The sequence below is a fragment of the Excalfactoria chinensis genome, chromosome 2 (assembly GCF_039878825.1).
Source record: "Excalfactoria chinensis isolate bCotChi1 chromosome 2, bCotChi1.hap2, whole genome shotgun sequence".
In the NCBI taxonomy this organism is placed as follows: Eukaryota; Metazoa; Chordata; class Aves; order Galliformes; family Phasianidae; genus Excalfactoria; species Excalfactoria chinensis.
In genome coordinates this window covers 88,543,080-88,559,324 of record NC_092826.1, presented here as the reverse complement: position 1 = coordinate 88,559,324, position 16,245 = coordinate 88,543,080, and the positions used below count along the sequence as shown (strand labels likewise).

Sequence of the window (16,245 nt, the reverse complement as noted above, 5' to 3'; positions counted from 1 at the left end):
TTCTAACTTAAACTAGAAAAAGTGTTCTGTGATAGGATGAAGAAAAAAGCTTATCCCTGAAAACCTAAGGCAACAGTAAGAATTAGATTTTCAGCTGAGTCATCTATCTTTGTTTTCACAACACAAAATATTTCAGCAGATTCCTTAGAGACCATGAGATTAAGAAAAGATTCCATAAAGTCTCCAAAAAGAAATGAAACGGAACCCTGTTTTGTATAAATAATGTTTTAAGATGCTTTCCAGTAGATAGGACAGGAAGGGAATTAGCTTTTAAAATATGAAGAGCAGTCAAATCTTTGCAAACTAGTCCACAACCTAAAAACCTAAAACACAACAATTTTCATCTAGAAAAAAGCTGCAATGCTGATTTTGATAGAAAATCCACAGGCTTACACTCTTAACATGTTATGAGAATGACAAACCTGTTACTTAATCATAGCTATGATTAATATGTTCAACCTATATAAAAACAAATATATAGAACTTTCCTTCTAGATATGCTTCACTGTAGACTGAGATTTCCACTGTAGACTGAGTCACCAGAACTTAGAAAATCAGATTTCAATTTAATATATTAAAAAAGTCCATATATGAAAAAAATGCTTTTCTGTGTTTGTGCTAGGTATAAAGACTTGCCAACTAAGCAATAGTATCTATAAAACATTCAAATAAATGACACAAATCAGATGCATTTATTTCAAAAATGATAAACCAACTAGCTTTCTGCAAAGTACTAGCTTGTGAAACTTCAGAAAGCCATCTTTCACAATAATTGGAACAAAAAGAAGAAAAAATCCACAATTAATATAGTTTGAACATACTCATACGAAAGTTCATCTCTACTCCTCATATAATTCCTTCTGACAGCTGAAAGACACAGTCACATTAGTGACAACTGTGCTACATCGCTGTTACAAAAACAAAACAAATAAACTACCACTAAATACTCAGAACACAATCCTAATGGAGAAAAAAATATAATGGTGTATTTCCACAACTCCAGTATTTGGGTTTCCAACATTTTGGCTTGCACCGCTGCCAGGACAGGCTCACAGACAGCGCACTATGAAGGTGGTACAGTTCTAAGCAGACACTTACTTAGAAATCTAAGTACTACCTGAAAGCCAGAGCCTATTTGCCCTTACCCTCTCCATCTCACAGCAGCTGCTTTTTACTAATGATGTAATTAACTCTAAAAGGCAACAAAACTGTAAGAATCACCACAAGTGAAAAAGCAAACTCCAGTCACTGATTAGCAGCAGCAGAGGAGGCAGGTGAGAGGAAGTGGCCATGGACTGCCTCTTAACAGCTCACTGAGACAATCAATATGCCAAAAGACAGCAGATCTCCCTTCTGCATTATCTGCTGTAGAACTGCAGTATTTCAAATGGATTATATATTTCACCAGAAATTATTCATTTTAGCCTACTTTGCTATAGGTAAAGTGAACTATTTCTGGAGAAGAAGGAAAACACTATTCCATAAATTTACCTATCTCGAAATAATTGTTTGGAAAGTTTTCTGAGAGTAATCTGTTGTAGGGACCACTACAGAAACTCTGTACTCCGTGACTAATCCTTCTTCAAACACTGGCATGAACATTGAGCTGCTGAGCTGAATTTTAACTTACTCAAATTCAAATTTACAACAACAGAAATTCAAACAATTTTAAGTAAGAGTCTCCAAAATGGGGAAGTGAAAGGTTTTGGAGCATCAAATAAAAATATTGGTGAAAACAACAAAAATACAGGACTCCATATAGGCTTATGGATAATTTTTTTCAATTCTGAAGCAGATAATCTTTTATTCTCCTGTATTCTTATAAGAGATAATAAAGTTAACATTAGAGGAATTTTGCAGCTGCAAACACTGTCCTGGGCTTAGAGGCAAACTCATCCATCAATTCACTAACTCCAAAATACTTCATAAACCTGCAGTAATGCCAGAATTCTAACTACCAAACCCACTCCCCTTGTTTGTTCCCTCTCTCCCTCCCACTATTATTTCATAAACAATAATATCTAGGCTCTCTAGGTAAACTTGAGAAAATTAAATACATATATACCAGAGCTATAACCATTAAGTTGGACAAAAAGCAAAGTCCAATACCTTAAACAGAGTCGTTTACTTTTTTCCCCTCTCATCTTGTGTGCCTTGGTTTCCCATGTGTAGCTTTACCCTTTTGCTACTTTTGGAATGCAGTTCTGAGCTCCACAATATAAAAAATGTGTAAAGGTACTTGAAAGCATCCAGAGGAGGCACCACGTGGCTGAAAGGCATGTCCTGTGAGGAGAGACTAAGGATACTTGGGCTGTGCAGACAGGATAAGAGGCCCAGAGGTGACCTCATTGCTCTTTGCAGTTCCGTGAAGAAGGGGAGCACAAGGAGATGTTGGGCTCTGCTCCTGATCACTGATGGCAGGATGAGAATAGCAAACAGCTGTGCCAGAGAGGGTAACATGGGAAATATTTCTGTGCCGTGAGGGTGGTCAGACACCGGAACAGGCTTTCTATAGAGGTAGCTAATGTCCTGTGCCTGTCAGTGCCCAAGGGACACTGGGACAATGTTCTCTCATTAACATGCTTTAACTTTTTGTTAGCCCTTAGGTGGTCGGACAGTTGAATTGATAACCTATGTCATCCAACTGTTCCACTAAAAAAAACACCTATAACATTGTATTCATTTGCATTAAGTGAATACTTTCCACCTATGTACTCAAAGGCAACCATCAAGATTTTCAGTCTTTACTGAGACACTGTTCTCCACTTGTAACATGTTTGTGTACTGTTCTAATACAGTGATATAAATGCTCTATTTGTTCTAGTTTTCTATGTATAAATGAAAACATCGGTTCCACTATATGGAACTACACTTTTTCCATATTAGTCATCCAGCGACTGAAACATCTGGTTCCACAACTCTGCTATTTCAGTTCATGGAGTTAATGGTAATGATAGCAGTGAGATACACTCCTTCTGGCTGTGAATAAAGGACCCAAAGTTTGCTTGTGGTTTGATTCCTGGAAACTGTCAGTAATGTTTGTCAGTACTGCAATGTTCTAATCTGGGTTTTGGAATAACAAGGGTGGCTCATCTGCCATTCAGCTGTTCCTTTTCAGTCTTTTTTAGGAATGACATTTTTTGTCCTCTTCCTTATCTAACACTGTTCCATCCATCTCACTAAGACTCTCTAGCCCTTGGGGGTGGCAGCGCTGTTCAGTTGTCACTACAGTGTTATTAACACACCTCCCTCCTCTATTTCCCAACTTGTGAAACATTTGTTCTTTTGTGCAGATAAGAGTATATCAAGAGAAAAGCACCAAAGCTATATTTCATGCATTTTCCACATGGACCAATTCCAGCAGCTCTCCCTTCCTCTGACAGAGGTTTCTTGTACCTGTCAGGAAGCTGGTGTTCAGGTATTTTTTGGATTGAAGCTCTAGGCAGAAGGGACACAAACTCAGTTTGGGGACTACTTAATGTAGGAAACAGCTTTCCCAGTTTCATCCTATACAGAGAGGACTTTTAAGAGGATTAAGCACAGCAGGCTGTACTACAATAGAAAGCAATATATAAATTCTTTTCTTTTTCTAAATCCTTCAAATTTGTCATTGGGAGTCAAGTAACATTCTTTCAAGGTGGTTCTGCTTTGTTTCTCTCTACTGTGTACAACCAGAGCAAACTATTTCATTCCCTCAATTCTCAAATCAACAACATTAAATTTCCAACTTAATAACAAAACTGTTCAAGTTACTGGCCCTTATGCACAGTGTTTCTGAGGCTCTTCTCAAGTTCTCTAGGTAACAGCAAACCTGTTTGTATTATCTGATGGTGTTTCATTTGAGCACTTAACTATTATTTTTAACTACTTCCAGTCTCATGGGTGACTTTTTAAGGAACAAACAAACAAACAACAAAGGGACAACAACATCAGAACAGCATCTATTGATTAGAATAAAAAAATGTGCAAAATCAGCAAAACACTGGACATAAGATATGTAGATTTTAGATTACAGACTAGACAAAAATTCTGGAAAAAAATAAAGTGTTATTATTTTAATGAGTGCTGAATGCTTACTACCATGTTTTGTGACTGGTGTTAAAACAGAGCAGCAGATGTAGACTTCCATAATAATGCAAAAAGAAAGTGTTTGAATGCTGCTAAAGATTAATATAAAAACTATTCTCGTATTATTCCGAAGCACAGCAGACATATCACATTCTATATCTCCTTTACAGACATTACTTATTTCTCAGCAGTTTTATTTAAGATTATTTCTACTCATTCCAATGCATTCTAGTCTACACTCATTACACAAAGTTATTTTACTGTTTTGATCTTAGTACACAAAATATCTCTCTTCAAATTTGGTTCTTCTACCCAAATATATGTGCATCAGTGTGCATGTGTGTGTGTATTTATTTTTTAAGACTTTGGGCCCAAATGTGTTTCTACTGATGGAGACAAGTCATATGTGTGTCCCCAGTGGCGCAGTGGTATAAGCTGCTGCTTGCGGCACTGGAGGGCCTGGGTTCGAATCCCCCCTGTGGTGCAGGGGTAGAAGTGCTGCTTCGCTACACAGGGGGCTCAAAACCCGGGAGCTGGACTCGATGATCTCTAAGGTCCCTTCCAACTCGCACGATACTATGATACTATGATACTATGATATTTGCAAGATGACTATACGAACACTGTTGCTTTTAATGAAAACCAAATGCAAAAGCAATTCTATAATTGGATAGCAAAAAAACCACCACAACCAAAATCCAAAAACCCCAAACAAAACTATAGTGCATTTTAAATAGGTAAAAATGAGCAAATACTGCTAAATAAATAAATAACCTTAGTTTGTTAATTTCCCTCTTGGTTAATTAACACCTGTCTATGACCTTTAGCACTGACAAGTCCAACTTCATCCAGAAAGCCAAAGTTTAGGAATATCTGTCCAAATAGGATTGATTACTGATTACAGCACTGTGAAGAACACAATTCAGTCTGTTTGTATTTGTTTATTAATTTAAGAGGTTGGAACTGTGTTCCTTAGTAAGCTGTTGTGACTGTCAATGAGGTAGGAAGCATAAAGCCATTACAACATAATAACAATGATGCTACTATTTCTAAATTTATCTAAAGCAGAATACATTCATTATTTTAGACTGAAATTAAACCTTGCTAGAAATCATTTTTCTTTATGTTGTTTGGAATTAAAAGCATATTAAACTGATCCCCTAGGAAAATTCTCTTCTATCTTTGTATTTTTTCAGACCATGTCTGCATCCTTAGGCAACTAAACAATTTCTATAATTGTAATAAAAAAAAAAACAAAACACAAAGTGTTGACTTTATGTTAAGAAAATCATTGCTTGAAAGACTAAATACTCCAATAAACACAATATATCCTTCTAAGTCTAACACACAGAAATCACATGCTTGAAAAGGTCCATACCTTACGTAATTTTTGATACAAAAGTTTGCTTAAACTCATGGCAGTTTTACCCTTTTGCTAAAAACTCTTTATAGAGCTGGCTGACATCTCTACATTTTAATATTGGCTTAGTCAAAAATCATCTATACTTAAGAAGGAATATGAAAAAAATGCCATTAGAAAAGCTAGTACAAAGCACAGCAGCGCAGTTATGCTACAGTAAGAAAGGCAACTGAAGCATTTATTTTACAATGAATATTTCAACAAAGAGAGGAATAATTAGAGGCATTTCTGGAGATATCTTGCCATAGAAGTTTCAGTATGGAAACTTAGTAAATGGAGAATCCTAGATCTCTGTGTTTGCTTCCTCCCAAAACTACACATATCCTGAACAAAAGAGCATATCAACGCATTGTACAACAAAACCTCTAGTATATTATTTTCACTTTTTTTCAAAGTGAGGGAACTGCAGTTTAAAAACAGTTTACAAAACAGTATTTGGAGCAAGTGTTAGATAATAAATAAGATAAAGCAGGCTTATTTCCTCTGGACCTTGCAATAATAATGTAAGCTGCAACTCTGATTTTGCTTCAGAAAAATTAGGTGCAATTTTTTTTTTATTTAATAAACATTTGCACATTTAATCCATCAACTATAATATTCTTCCTAATCTTGAGGACTGTTTCATGCTCCATCAAACATATAAACAATATTGTCAGGCTTGAAAAAAGGATGAGTCCCTTTCCCAAACACACAGAGAAAACATGAACCGGCTTTTGCTGTTCTCCTTGTAGTGCCAGCTAGGACAGATTATTTATAAGCAATAAGTGTCTTATATTACAGAAACATGCAAACTGATCTCACCCGATGGTAGAAGATGCAAACACAGAAGGATGTTAATCCCACAGAAAGGTAGAATTAAAAATGCATGTTACAAAATGTTGACAATTATTTTCTATAGCAACACACGTTTTTATTACTTATTCATTTGTCATGGCAGTGTTTTGATGTTTTCAGTTCCCAAATCCATCCTTGCTAATTACACTACATGCCTACTCACTACAGATTTTCAAATTTTTAGAACGACTAAGACAAAGACATTTAACCAGGTTCGTGCACTATATGCCTTAACTCCTCAAATTTACTAGATAGCTATTAGCTATACAGTCTCTGAGAAACAAATAAATATATATGTTTAGAATACTGCATATTTTAACAGTACAGTCCATTGGACAATAAATAACGGAGTAACATTTATTCACATGAGCAGTACCTGTCATCAGTGACAGATTAAATGCTGTATGATAGCATGACTCCTGATTATTCTCAAGCTAATACTACACTACATGCCAGAAGATGTTACTAGAATGTGACTGTGTCTGAACAAAATGTTTTGCTTTAGTGCTTCATGAAAATTCAACATTTATTTGCATTGCCATTGTAGATAAAAGACCAAGTTTTAGATGTTTTCCTTAGTAATTTTAGGGCCTTATGCAAATAATGGTGGTACGTGTACTGTCCTAATGTTAAAAAGCATGCTGCATCTTGTCAACATGCCACTGGATCTCTTCATTGTAGGTTTATTTGCAACTTAATATTAAGTTAAAGTTATAGCAACTGTTTCAATGCTAGTATTAATTTTGAAAATATCAAAGATTTGGAACAGATCCTGTTATCTTTTACTGTACTTCTCTGTGTGGAATACTCATGTGAAATTTGTAGCAAATATTTACATGGAGCATATCTCCAGAATATGTTTAATTCCAGGAAAGCATGTTATATTCATGCATACTGCTCTATGTATCAATTTACTGTATTAAATAATTTCATTTTAAACACCTGTATTATTTATTAGTCAAAATTTGTTCAGAATTCTCAGAATTCTCTTTAGTAAAAGGCTCCTCTTGAATCAGATAGAAAAGAAAGTAATTATGAACCATAATCATTCTACTTCAGTTTTAGTCTATTATTTTAAAACATATGTTACATTTATCAAAGTAATAAAAGGACGTTTTATGCCATGTAATGGTACATATCGCCTGTCTCTGTCAATGAGACATTTATAAGCATCTCTATTAGAAACACAAATCAATACTCTCAGGAGAATAATAACTGCTTCAAGCAATTTGTATTATCATTTCATTCTTGACGTTCCTACTCAGAGTAATCTACTAAGAATGGTGAGAAAAAAGCAGCCTGTCAATTATTTTTTTTTTTAATCTCTTGCAATATATTTTTCCTCTCAAAATAATTAAGTATCTTCCTACTAAACAGAGGTCTTGGTTGAAAAACACGGACTAAAGTTTTGTAACATTATGACAGAGAACCCCTCCCCAACCTGACTTGTATTAGAAACACTGCTGATGAAACTAAACCATTTTTGCTGTTTTGAAATGAAAGAACCTTGTACACAGAGAAGCAACCAAACTTCTCGTATTGCTCTACAAGACACAGCTCTTCAAGATGTCTTCATTGCTTACAAAACTAATAAAAACCCCTGCAAAAAACATTCTATGTACTCACTGAAAGTTCAGTTATCTCACTCTACTTTCTCTGGGAGCCAGCATAAATTATAGTAGCCTGATATAGACATTTCTTTACAATTTCTGTGCAGTTTTGGCCAAATATTTTACAGTAAAAAAAAATCTGAGAGAAGTGGGAGCCCATAATCTGTTTTGACACAGAAGTACAGAAGGATGTATATTTATATGTGAAAAAATATATTTTCATTAGTGCCCATAATAGGCCTAGCTAAAGGAAGAATAGTTTTAATTGTGGTATGAGACTGAGGCAAAATTCACTTCTTGCATCAACACTCCATTCAATGCAACACACACAGAATGCATTGGAGCATGTAGATCTTTGCTTATAGGTACATTTATTTATGTTTTATGAAAATAAAAGAAGGAAATCACACAGTAAGGCTAACTGACCTTATTTTTTGGATTAGATGTGTTCATTACACTTCGGGTTTCCTTCCCTGTGTAGATGACAACACCAATTACAGTTCCTGAAAAACAAAGAAAAAGTAGTTAAGAAAAAAAGGTCTAATTAAAAGCAGCAGTAATGTACAATCCTTCAAACATATAAAACAAACATACATGCAGTGTTTATAATATTGTGAACGCTGCTTTTGCAGAATTTATTATAAAGGATTGTTGTAACTTCCTAATTAACATCTATAAAAATTACTATATGCTTTCATTCTTCTCAATGAAAGTACAAAAATCTAAATGTAGCTGGTTAAAGACTTGTACTCAAACTGAAAGTTTTCTCAACTCCTTTCTTGAAATTAACAAAGCATAAATAACTGTTCTTCAAAAGGAAAAAAAAAAAAAAAAAAAAAAAAAAAAAAAAAAAAAGAGTACAATATTGCTGAATAAAACTGGACTAGATGACCTTAGTCGTCTTACTGGTCTTTCCAACCGTAATGATTCTATGACCATACACAAATTTCCAGCTAGCACTGTCATCTATCATGATCTAACACACAGTTCACTCAATGCATTACTTTTATAGACTCCCACACATAAATACTCTCATTTTTTATTAACATATTAAGAGAATTCTCTAGTTCCAATTATCTTGTCGATTTTACTGGATGTTCTGTGAAAACTGGTTTTCAGCATCAATGGAAACATCTTTCTATTAAATAAAAATTCCGATTTTTACTACTGTTTAGATTTTTACTACTATGCATCTCACACAATAGTATAAATAAAGAATATTTCAATTTTTTTCAAATGGTAAGATATAATTCAGTGTTATTATAAACCATGTGGTTATTTTTCATCTTAACGTTATGAGCAAATAATTAACATGACTTGTTGGAAACACCAAGCTCAGCTGGCTCTAAAAATTCTATTACAAGTATTATAAGAATTACACTTCTAGCTGACATTAACTTAATTTACCTTTGGATCATCAAGTAAAAGATCTGTTGTCATTGTTGCTACAACATAACAGGCCATAAAAAAGGAGATTTAAAAGGAAAACTATATGAAGGTTTAAGAAAGGAAGTTTCATTTAGTTGAGAATGAGAATACCACTGCAAACTTTGAAACCTTGTACAGAACATCAGTGACTGTATATAACATCTTTGGAACCACTACATGCAATCTAGTGAACTCTGGCTTCGGAGTTGTTCAGCTAAGGAAAAACTGCTGAGGACTGTTCTATTTCTCATGCCAAATTCCTCAGTAAGTTACATTTGGCTGTGCTGGTTCAGGGAAACAAACTGTCCTACCTGTTTTTCATTCTACTTCTTGAAAAGTTATTTTCAAAGATGAAAGTGAGATAATAAACACTCTACTGAATTTTCTTCATAACTCTGGTGAAGTCCAACAGACTTGAACTGAGTCCAATTCAGGGTATCTGGAAAGATACCTGTACTACCAGGGTAAAAACAATGACCATGCTGTTTTTATGTATGGACTTCTATGAGAAATGGCAAGCAGTGGTTGTTAAGAGTAAAGTGGTTAATGAAGAAGAGAGGTGTTAGGGGAGATAGAAACGGAATAAACTTGCTGAAGGAACTGACCTTGATCTGCTTTGAAAAGAGAAGGCTGCGGGGAGATCTCACTGTGGCCTTCCAGTACTTTAAGGGAGTTTATAAACATGAGAGAAATCAACTTTTTTGCATGGGTAGATATGGATAGGACAAGTGGGAGTGGTTATAAACTAAAGGAGAGGAGATTCAGATTAGATGTCAGGGTGAAGTTTTTTACTGAGAGAGTGGTGAGGTGCTAGAACAGGTTGCCCAGAGAAGTTGTGTTTAAGGCCAGGTTGGATGGGTCCCTGGGCAATCTGATCTAGTACTTGATCTAGCAGGTGATAACGCTGTCTGTGGCAGGGTGGCTGGAACCTGATGATCCTTGAGGTCCCTTCCAACCCAAGCCATTCTATGAATCTATGATTCTATGACAGCATGCCTGGATAAACTAATGAAAGAGGACATGTATAGAATTAACAAGCATTGTTAGGCACACTCAGAATCCATGGCAAGATCATACTATACTCGTAAGACAAAAAATATGTAAAGTGTATTAAAAGAAGAGACAATTGAAATTCATTAAAATCCCGTGGAACATGGCACAAAGCTGTGCATTTTACAATTGTACAGCCATACAAATTATTCTGATTTTAACCAAAGCAACATTTAAGACTGATGATATTCGCCCAAATGACCACATTTTTCTATTAATATAAATCTCAGTAAGTATCTCAGAAGGTCTCTCAGAAAACAGAATTGCCTTAGCAGTTTGAAACACACTGGTAAATGGAGATGAAAAGAAAGGTAAGGCCTTGAACAATAGATCAGAAATTCTTTACAGAATTCCCCAGATACTTAAACAATCATATCATCTACATGCCATAAGATACAAACCATATTTCAGCACTAAAAATTTCACTGCAGTAATATACATATTAAGATCTGCACAATAATACTGTATCCTTCTGTCATCTTTTTAAAATTCACTTGGATATTGTCTGTAAATGGAAAATGACAGAGTATTTTTTCACAGTAAAAACATTTACCTAATAACAAAAGGATGGCTGCATGGTTTAGACTTGAGAGTTCCTGTGTGAACCTAGCAAATTCGTCTTTGTACTTTCTGTACACACAGTATCCAGATGTCTGTCAGGGCTTTAGAGTAAGGAGCAAAAAGCTCTTCAGATTTACATTTCTGTATCTGACTATTCATTCTAAGTCTAGAAAATCTGGGCATATAGAATACATTGTGTGTGACAAAGCATTCCGAATTCAACATGCAGCTGATAAACCTTTATACACTTACATCTGCTACTGAGCTGAAAAGTGATTGATTTGTGGTGTCTTTCCCCTAAAACTGTCAAGGCATTAACAAACGAGCGCAAGTTTTCTGAGGTTTCCCCACACCATTCCCCAAACACTTTTCCTAGCCTGACCTTGACTTTCTATCTCACTTTGACTAACACTGAGGTAGTGAGACAGCAGGCTATTCTAGCTGAAGCAATGTTTTTATCTATTGTGTACTAGGGAATGTCAGGAATTCAGTTTATGGAAAGAGGAAAATAGGCTGAGATAAACAAACAGTGACTTCAAATAAAGGGGTTCTTAAGAGTCCAGAAGACAAAACTTGAAAGAAACACTCCAGTAAAACTCCATCCTGCAGTCTTGATTCTCTACATTTTTTTTTTTTTTTTTTTTTTTTTTCCCTGTAAGTGTAAATTCAAATTAATTCAGGCTCATAAGCTTCTAAAAGAGCTAAACTTGATTTCATTTCCCAGCAGATTCATGGGGGAAATATCTCACTACTTCACTGTCTTTCCCTATTTCTGCCTCCCTCTTAGTAACCCTTTCCTAGGATGCACAATAAAGTTTTGAAAAGTAAAAGCACTAAGAACAAGGGGAAGAAAATAGGCCTGATAAAAACAGTGTACTAAAAAAGTATATATGTAAGAAGTCTCAATGGAAACAAGCCAGCACTTCACATGTGGGAGAATGCAGTGGGATTATAAGAAAACATTATTTCCTCCTGCGTTCTCTTTTTTAATTTAATTGCTCTTCAGATGACATTCTTTGTCTCTTCGTTATTTAACAGTTTCTTAATTTTTCCATATTATGGTCTTATTTATGACTATCCACCCACAGTGCACCTATAAGACCTTATAAATTCTTTACGAAACAAGCAACAGACTTGAGGCAATCACTTCCTGCTTTTTATTATGGACCTAATCCCATCAAATACGAAAAATTACCGCCATAGATTTGCTGAGTAATTCTTGTAAGATCTGGACTTATGACGACATTTTTAATTACTTCATCACATTATTATTTCCATCAGAAGGGGCTGTGGTCATTCAGAATTATCTCTGTGTTTTTTTCTACTGACATTAATAACAAACCTAAGAATCTTGATAAACAAAATCCTTAAGAAGAAAACAAAAGAATTATTTAATATATCCATTCTACTTTTACTCTCACAGGCAGTGAGCATCCACCATTTCCATTAATCTGGGTGCTAAGTTCAGATGGCAGACCAAGAGGCCTCAGACTATCTGCACTACTCAAGAAAACCAAATAATCCACCCTGGAAATGAAAAACACAAGCAGTTTTCAATTAAAATTCAAAATTGCTGATTCAGAATTACTGCTTTTGCAAATGCATCTACTTTCAAGGTAGTTTTTCTCCATGTATAAATTTGGTGAAAACCAAACTGGAGAAAGCAACATTTGTAATTAAAACTTGTAATTCACAAGCAGCACTGTTTTATGCACAGTTTAAAATCTTAGCTAATTAAGTTAATAACCTAAGTGAAGACAACTGCAGGCATCAATCCACTCGATAAAACAGTTTCACAGAGAACAGTTTAATGTTGCAATGAAAACCAACACTAAGCCTCAAAGAACATGACAGTCAACTCAGACTCTAGAGAGGAGTGCTCAGTCATAGAGTCCTTTGCCGACTTCTTAAACTTGATCTACTCCCCACAATCCTCCAAATACTTTCATTTTAATATTCTCCTCGACAATGTAAAGTACAACCCTACTAGGAAGGTAGCTCCTTGCTAGTTAGGTGGACACTCACCTCGCCCCCCTTCTTCTCCCTCCTCTCCTCTTTTACTTCCTTCCCGTTTGTACCCCTCCTTTTGATTAACACTTCCAAATGTTCTAGTTTTTTATCTTAAATTCTAGCTACTTTTTAGAAATCCCACTCTCCTCATTCAGTCTTTGTGCATAGCCTTCTTCTCTCCCAACCATACTTTTAACTTCTTACCTGGGGTGAAAATTAAAGAAAATAATTTTCTCCTGTTTAAAATGAAATTTTATAATTGCAGAGTCTGAATACAGTACCTACTTAATAATACATGAAAGGCATGGAAAACATCACTAATATTTTAAAATTTATCAAAATTACATAACAATATAGCTGATGAATAATTTCTGATTAATATTTGCCTGATAAGAGATTTTAAGCAAGTTTTACCCTCAGTATGGTGTGTATATTAAAAAAATCTCTTAACACATATAAAAGCATACTTGCTTTTCAGCAAGACGCTATCCACAGTGGACTGAACATAACACTTTACAATATACAAGTTTTAATTAGAGAGAAAAAGCTCAGTAGCTTTCATGGTATAAAAAAGACAGCATTACTCAAACAGCAAAATTTAAGTATAAAAACCTACTAAGCAGGATTAAAAAGATATGGAAATGTTGTCAGTAATGTAAGGAGATCGATGGGAATGCAAACAAAGGAGCAACAAATTAATAGCCTGAAAGACTCAAAGATTTTCAAAAGTCATCAATATTTCACTGTGTAAAATGTATTTTAAATGTATTTTCAGATTTGATGTTACTTACCTGAAGCAACAACAGTGCTTGCCCATAACGTATTTTCTATACTAAGGCTTTCATGAACTGCTGGATCACTGTCTTCCTGTGAAAAATAAGAAGAACTAGTAGATCAACATTACACACTGTCATACCTGAGAACAATGCAAAATCAACAACAATTTGCATATGATCCTTGCATCAAAGTGCTGTGTAAGAGCATTCCCTGAAAATACATTATCAAGATTCTGACTAAAAAAATTCACTTGTGATTCAAGGTTGTATTATGTAAACCTACTTATGTTCAGAGAAAAAAAATCAACTCAATATTGCTTTTTAAAAGCAACATGCTATTTCCTCAGCTTTATGAAATTGAGGAGCCATGTGCCATATCTAAAAGTGAGTTAAGAACGCTAAGCACTAAAAATTAGTGGTTTGTTCTCTATGACTATTTTAATAATTTCTAAATGATACAGTAAATCATGGTCATTATCATTTTGCAATCCAAGTGACAGCAACAGACTATTTGAGTTTTAAATGCAAGCACACTTGCATTATCTTAGAACATGCACAAAATGCATATCCAATGGGAAAACACTTCCAATACGAAATTGTTTCTAAGACTCCATGAACCTCCCTCACCCCTCCATCCCTCCTCGCCTCAGTCCACTAACTGTAAATGAACAATTTTTCATAATTAATTACGGGCATCTACATATTTGTTATTTAGCAGCTATGAAATGCATTGTTTACAGCTACAGGAATCTTTAGCAGGTAGGGCAATCACGTGCATTTGATCAGATTACAGATTGCACTAATCATTTTGCAAGAAATGAGAGATTACTGATTACCCAAATACACAATACATTTTCATAAGATTAATTATCAAAATCTTTATCTCCATTTTTCACCTTCATTTTGAAAAAAAAATACCAAGCATGGGATACTGCTTACAAATTACTGCTCCTAAAAAGACAAAAATCTCAAACACACTTTTATAGATAATTGCAAAGATCCCTAGAAAAATTTTTCCTCTTAATTAAGATTTGTGTAAGACACATAGAAAACTATTCTGTCAGAAGTGAATTTCAAAATATTGCTACCTAACAGTAAAAATGCTTCACACTGACATCTCTACGAAGTTTAAGGATAGTTAAAATGTAGGGTTTTTTTTACATAGTTTAAAAAAATGGTTGAATTTTTTTGCTTCTGTATTTGTAAAAAAATTAAAAAATCAATTTTAAACTTTGACTGATGGCTAAGATGCACACATCTGATGACCTGTTACTAAAATGAAAATGACTTTCAACATCAATCCAGTTCTGATCCCAGTATCAGGCATATGAAATTAGAAAGGATTAACCTAATCTGAAGGTTATAATCAAATCTTATCACTGGATACCTTTACATTTGAACGAATCACTGCATTTCAAGTAACAGACATTATATGCTCTTTCATCTTGAATAAGCAATGCTTAGAAGTAGCAAAATGACCACCTGACTGGAACTATTTCTGAAGGAGAAACAGGATCAGCAGCTACAGCAATATTTAAAATTATTGGTAGCGCCAGCAGCATATAAACTCTTGATCACTGAAGCATAAAATATTACAGAAGTATTATTATTTAATACTTTTATTATCTATTATTATCAGTAAGTATGACTGGTAGCATTCAGTCATCACTGTAATACTTGAAAATTTTTATCTGAGACAAATGCCAGTACAGGACTCATCCACAGACTGCATTTTTAATATTTTCTCCTACCTTAATATGCTCAGATTTCTGTCTAACTTGGGTTATCAAGATTCTGTGATTATTTTGACCTTCTTAAAACCTAGATAAGCACTGAATAGACTCAGAAATCTAAATACAAATTATTCACAGGATTCTAGTTTTTCAGATTTTCTAGTTTATACATTTACAAAGTGGAGGTGAGAAAGAAATTCTCCTGAAGTATTCTAAATCAGAAATTTGTGGAGTTTCTCACTGCATCCCTAGGTCAAGAGAAACTAATGCACAAGTGTGGAAAAAAAAAAAAAAAGCTTTTATTTATTATGTACACACTGCTGTGCCTCAAAGAAGAAATCATGCTAGCATTCATCAGAGGAGCTGCTATGAGACATACAGGATTATTAGAGCTGACCTCAAAGAACTCACATCTCACTCAAACTCTGCAACTCCACCAGAATTAATAGTTTAATCTTTTACAATCATCAACATATAGTGACATTTGTATGTATTTCTAAAGCCTTTCTTTCTCATTCCTTGCTCTAAAGAGAAAATAAAACTGGAAAAATTTCCGAAGGTCAAACTGCATGGTCAAACTACCTTCCAGACCAGGTATAACTAAATAAAGTGGAATTCTCTAATAAGAAAGATGAAATGCACCTTTGAGAATAGATAACTGCTGCATCTTTCAAAGTAAGAAAGAAGTAATTAATAAGTCAGCAGAAATAAAACAGGTAATTGCTCTTCATAAAAGTATGTGATTAACCTGTAGC

The 16,245-nt window shown here is 34.5% G+C and overlaps 1 protein-coding gene across 3 annotated transcripts in view; it reads right to left on the bottom strand.

Moving 5' to 3' along the window:
* The window catches only part of ATP9B (ATPase phospholipid transporting 9B (putative)), a 149,560-nt gene that overhangs the window by 61,651 nt on the left and 71,664 nt on the right, over positions 1–16,245 (bottom strand). For all 3 annotated transcript variants that reach the window (XR_011902803.1, XM_072328536.1, XM_072328535.1), the window contains exons 10-11: positions 13,773–13,848; positions 8,359–8,435 (exon numbers count right to left, since the gene is read on the bottom strand). Coding sequence is in view for 2 of the 3 variants with exons in the window: in XM_072328536.1 (XP_072184637.1) it covers positions 8,359–8,435; positions 13,773–13,848 (153 nt within the window). In the remaining variant the exon portion in view is untranslated. The remainder of the gene's footprint in view (positions 1–8,358; positions 8,436–13,772; positions 13,849–16,245) is intronic.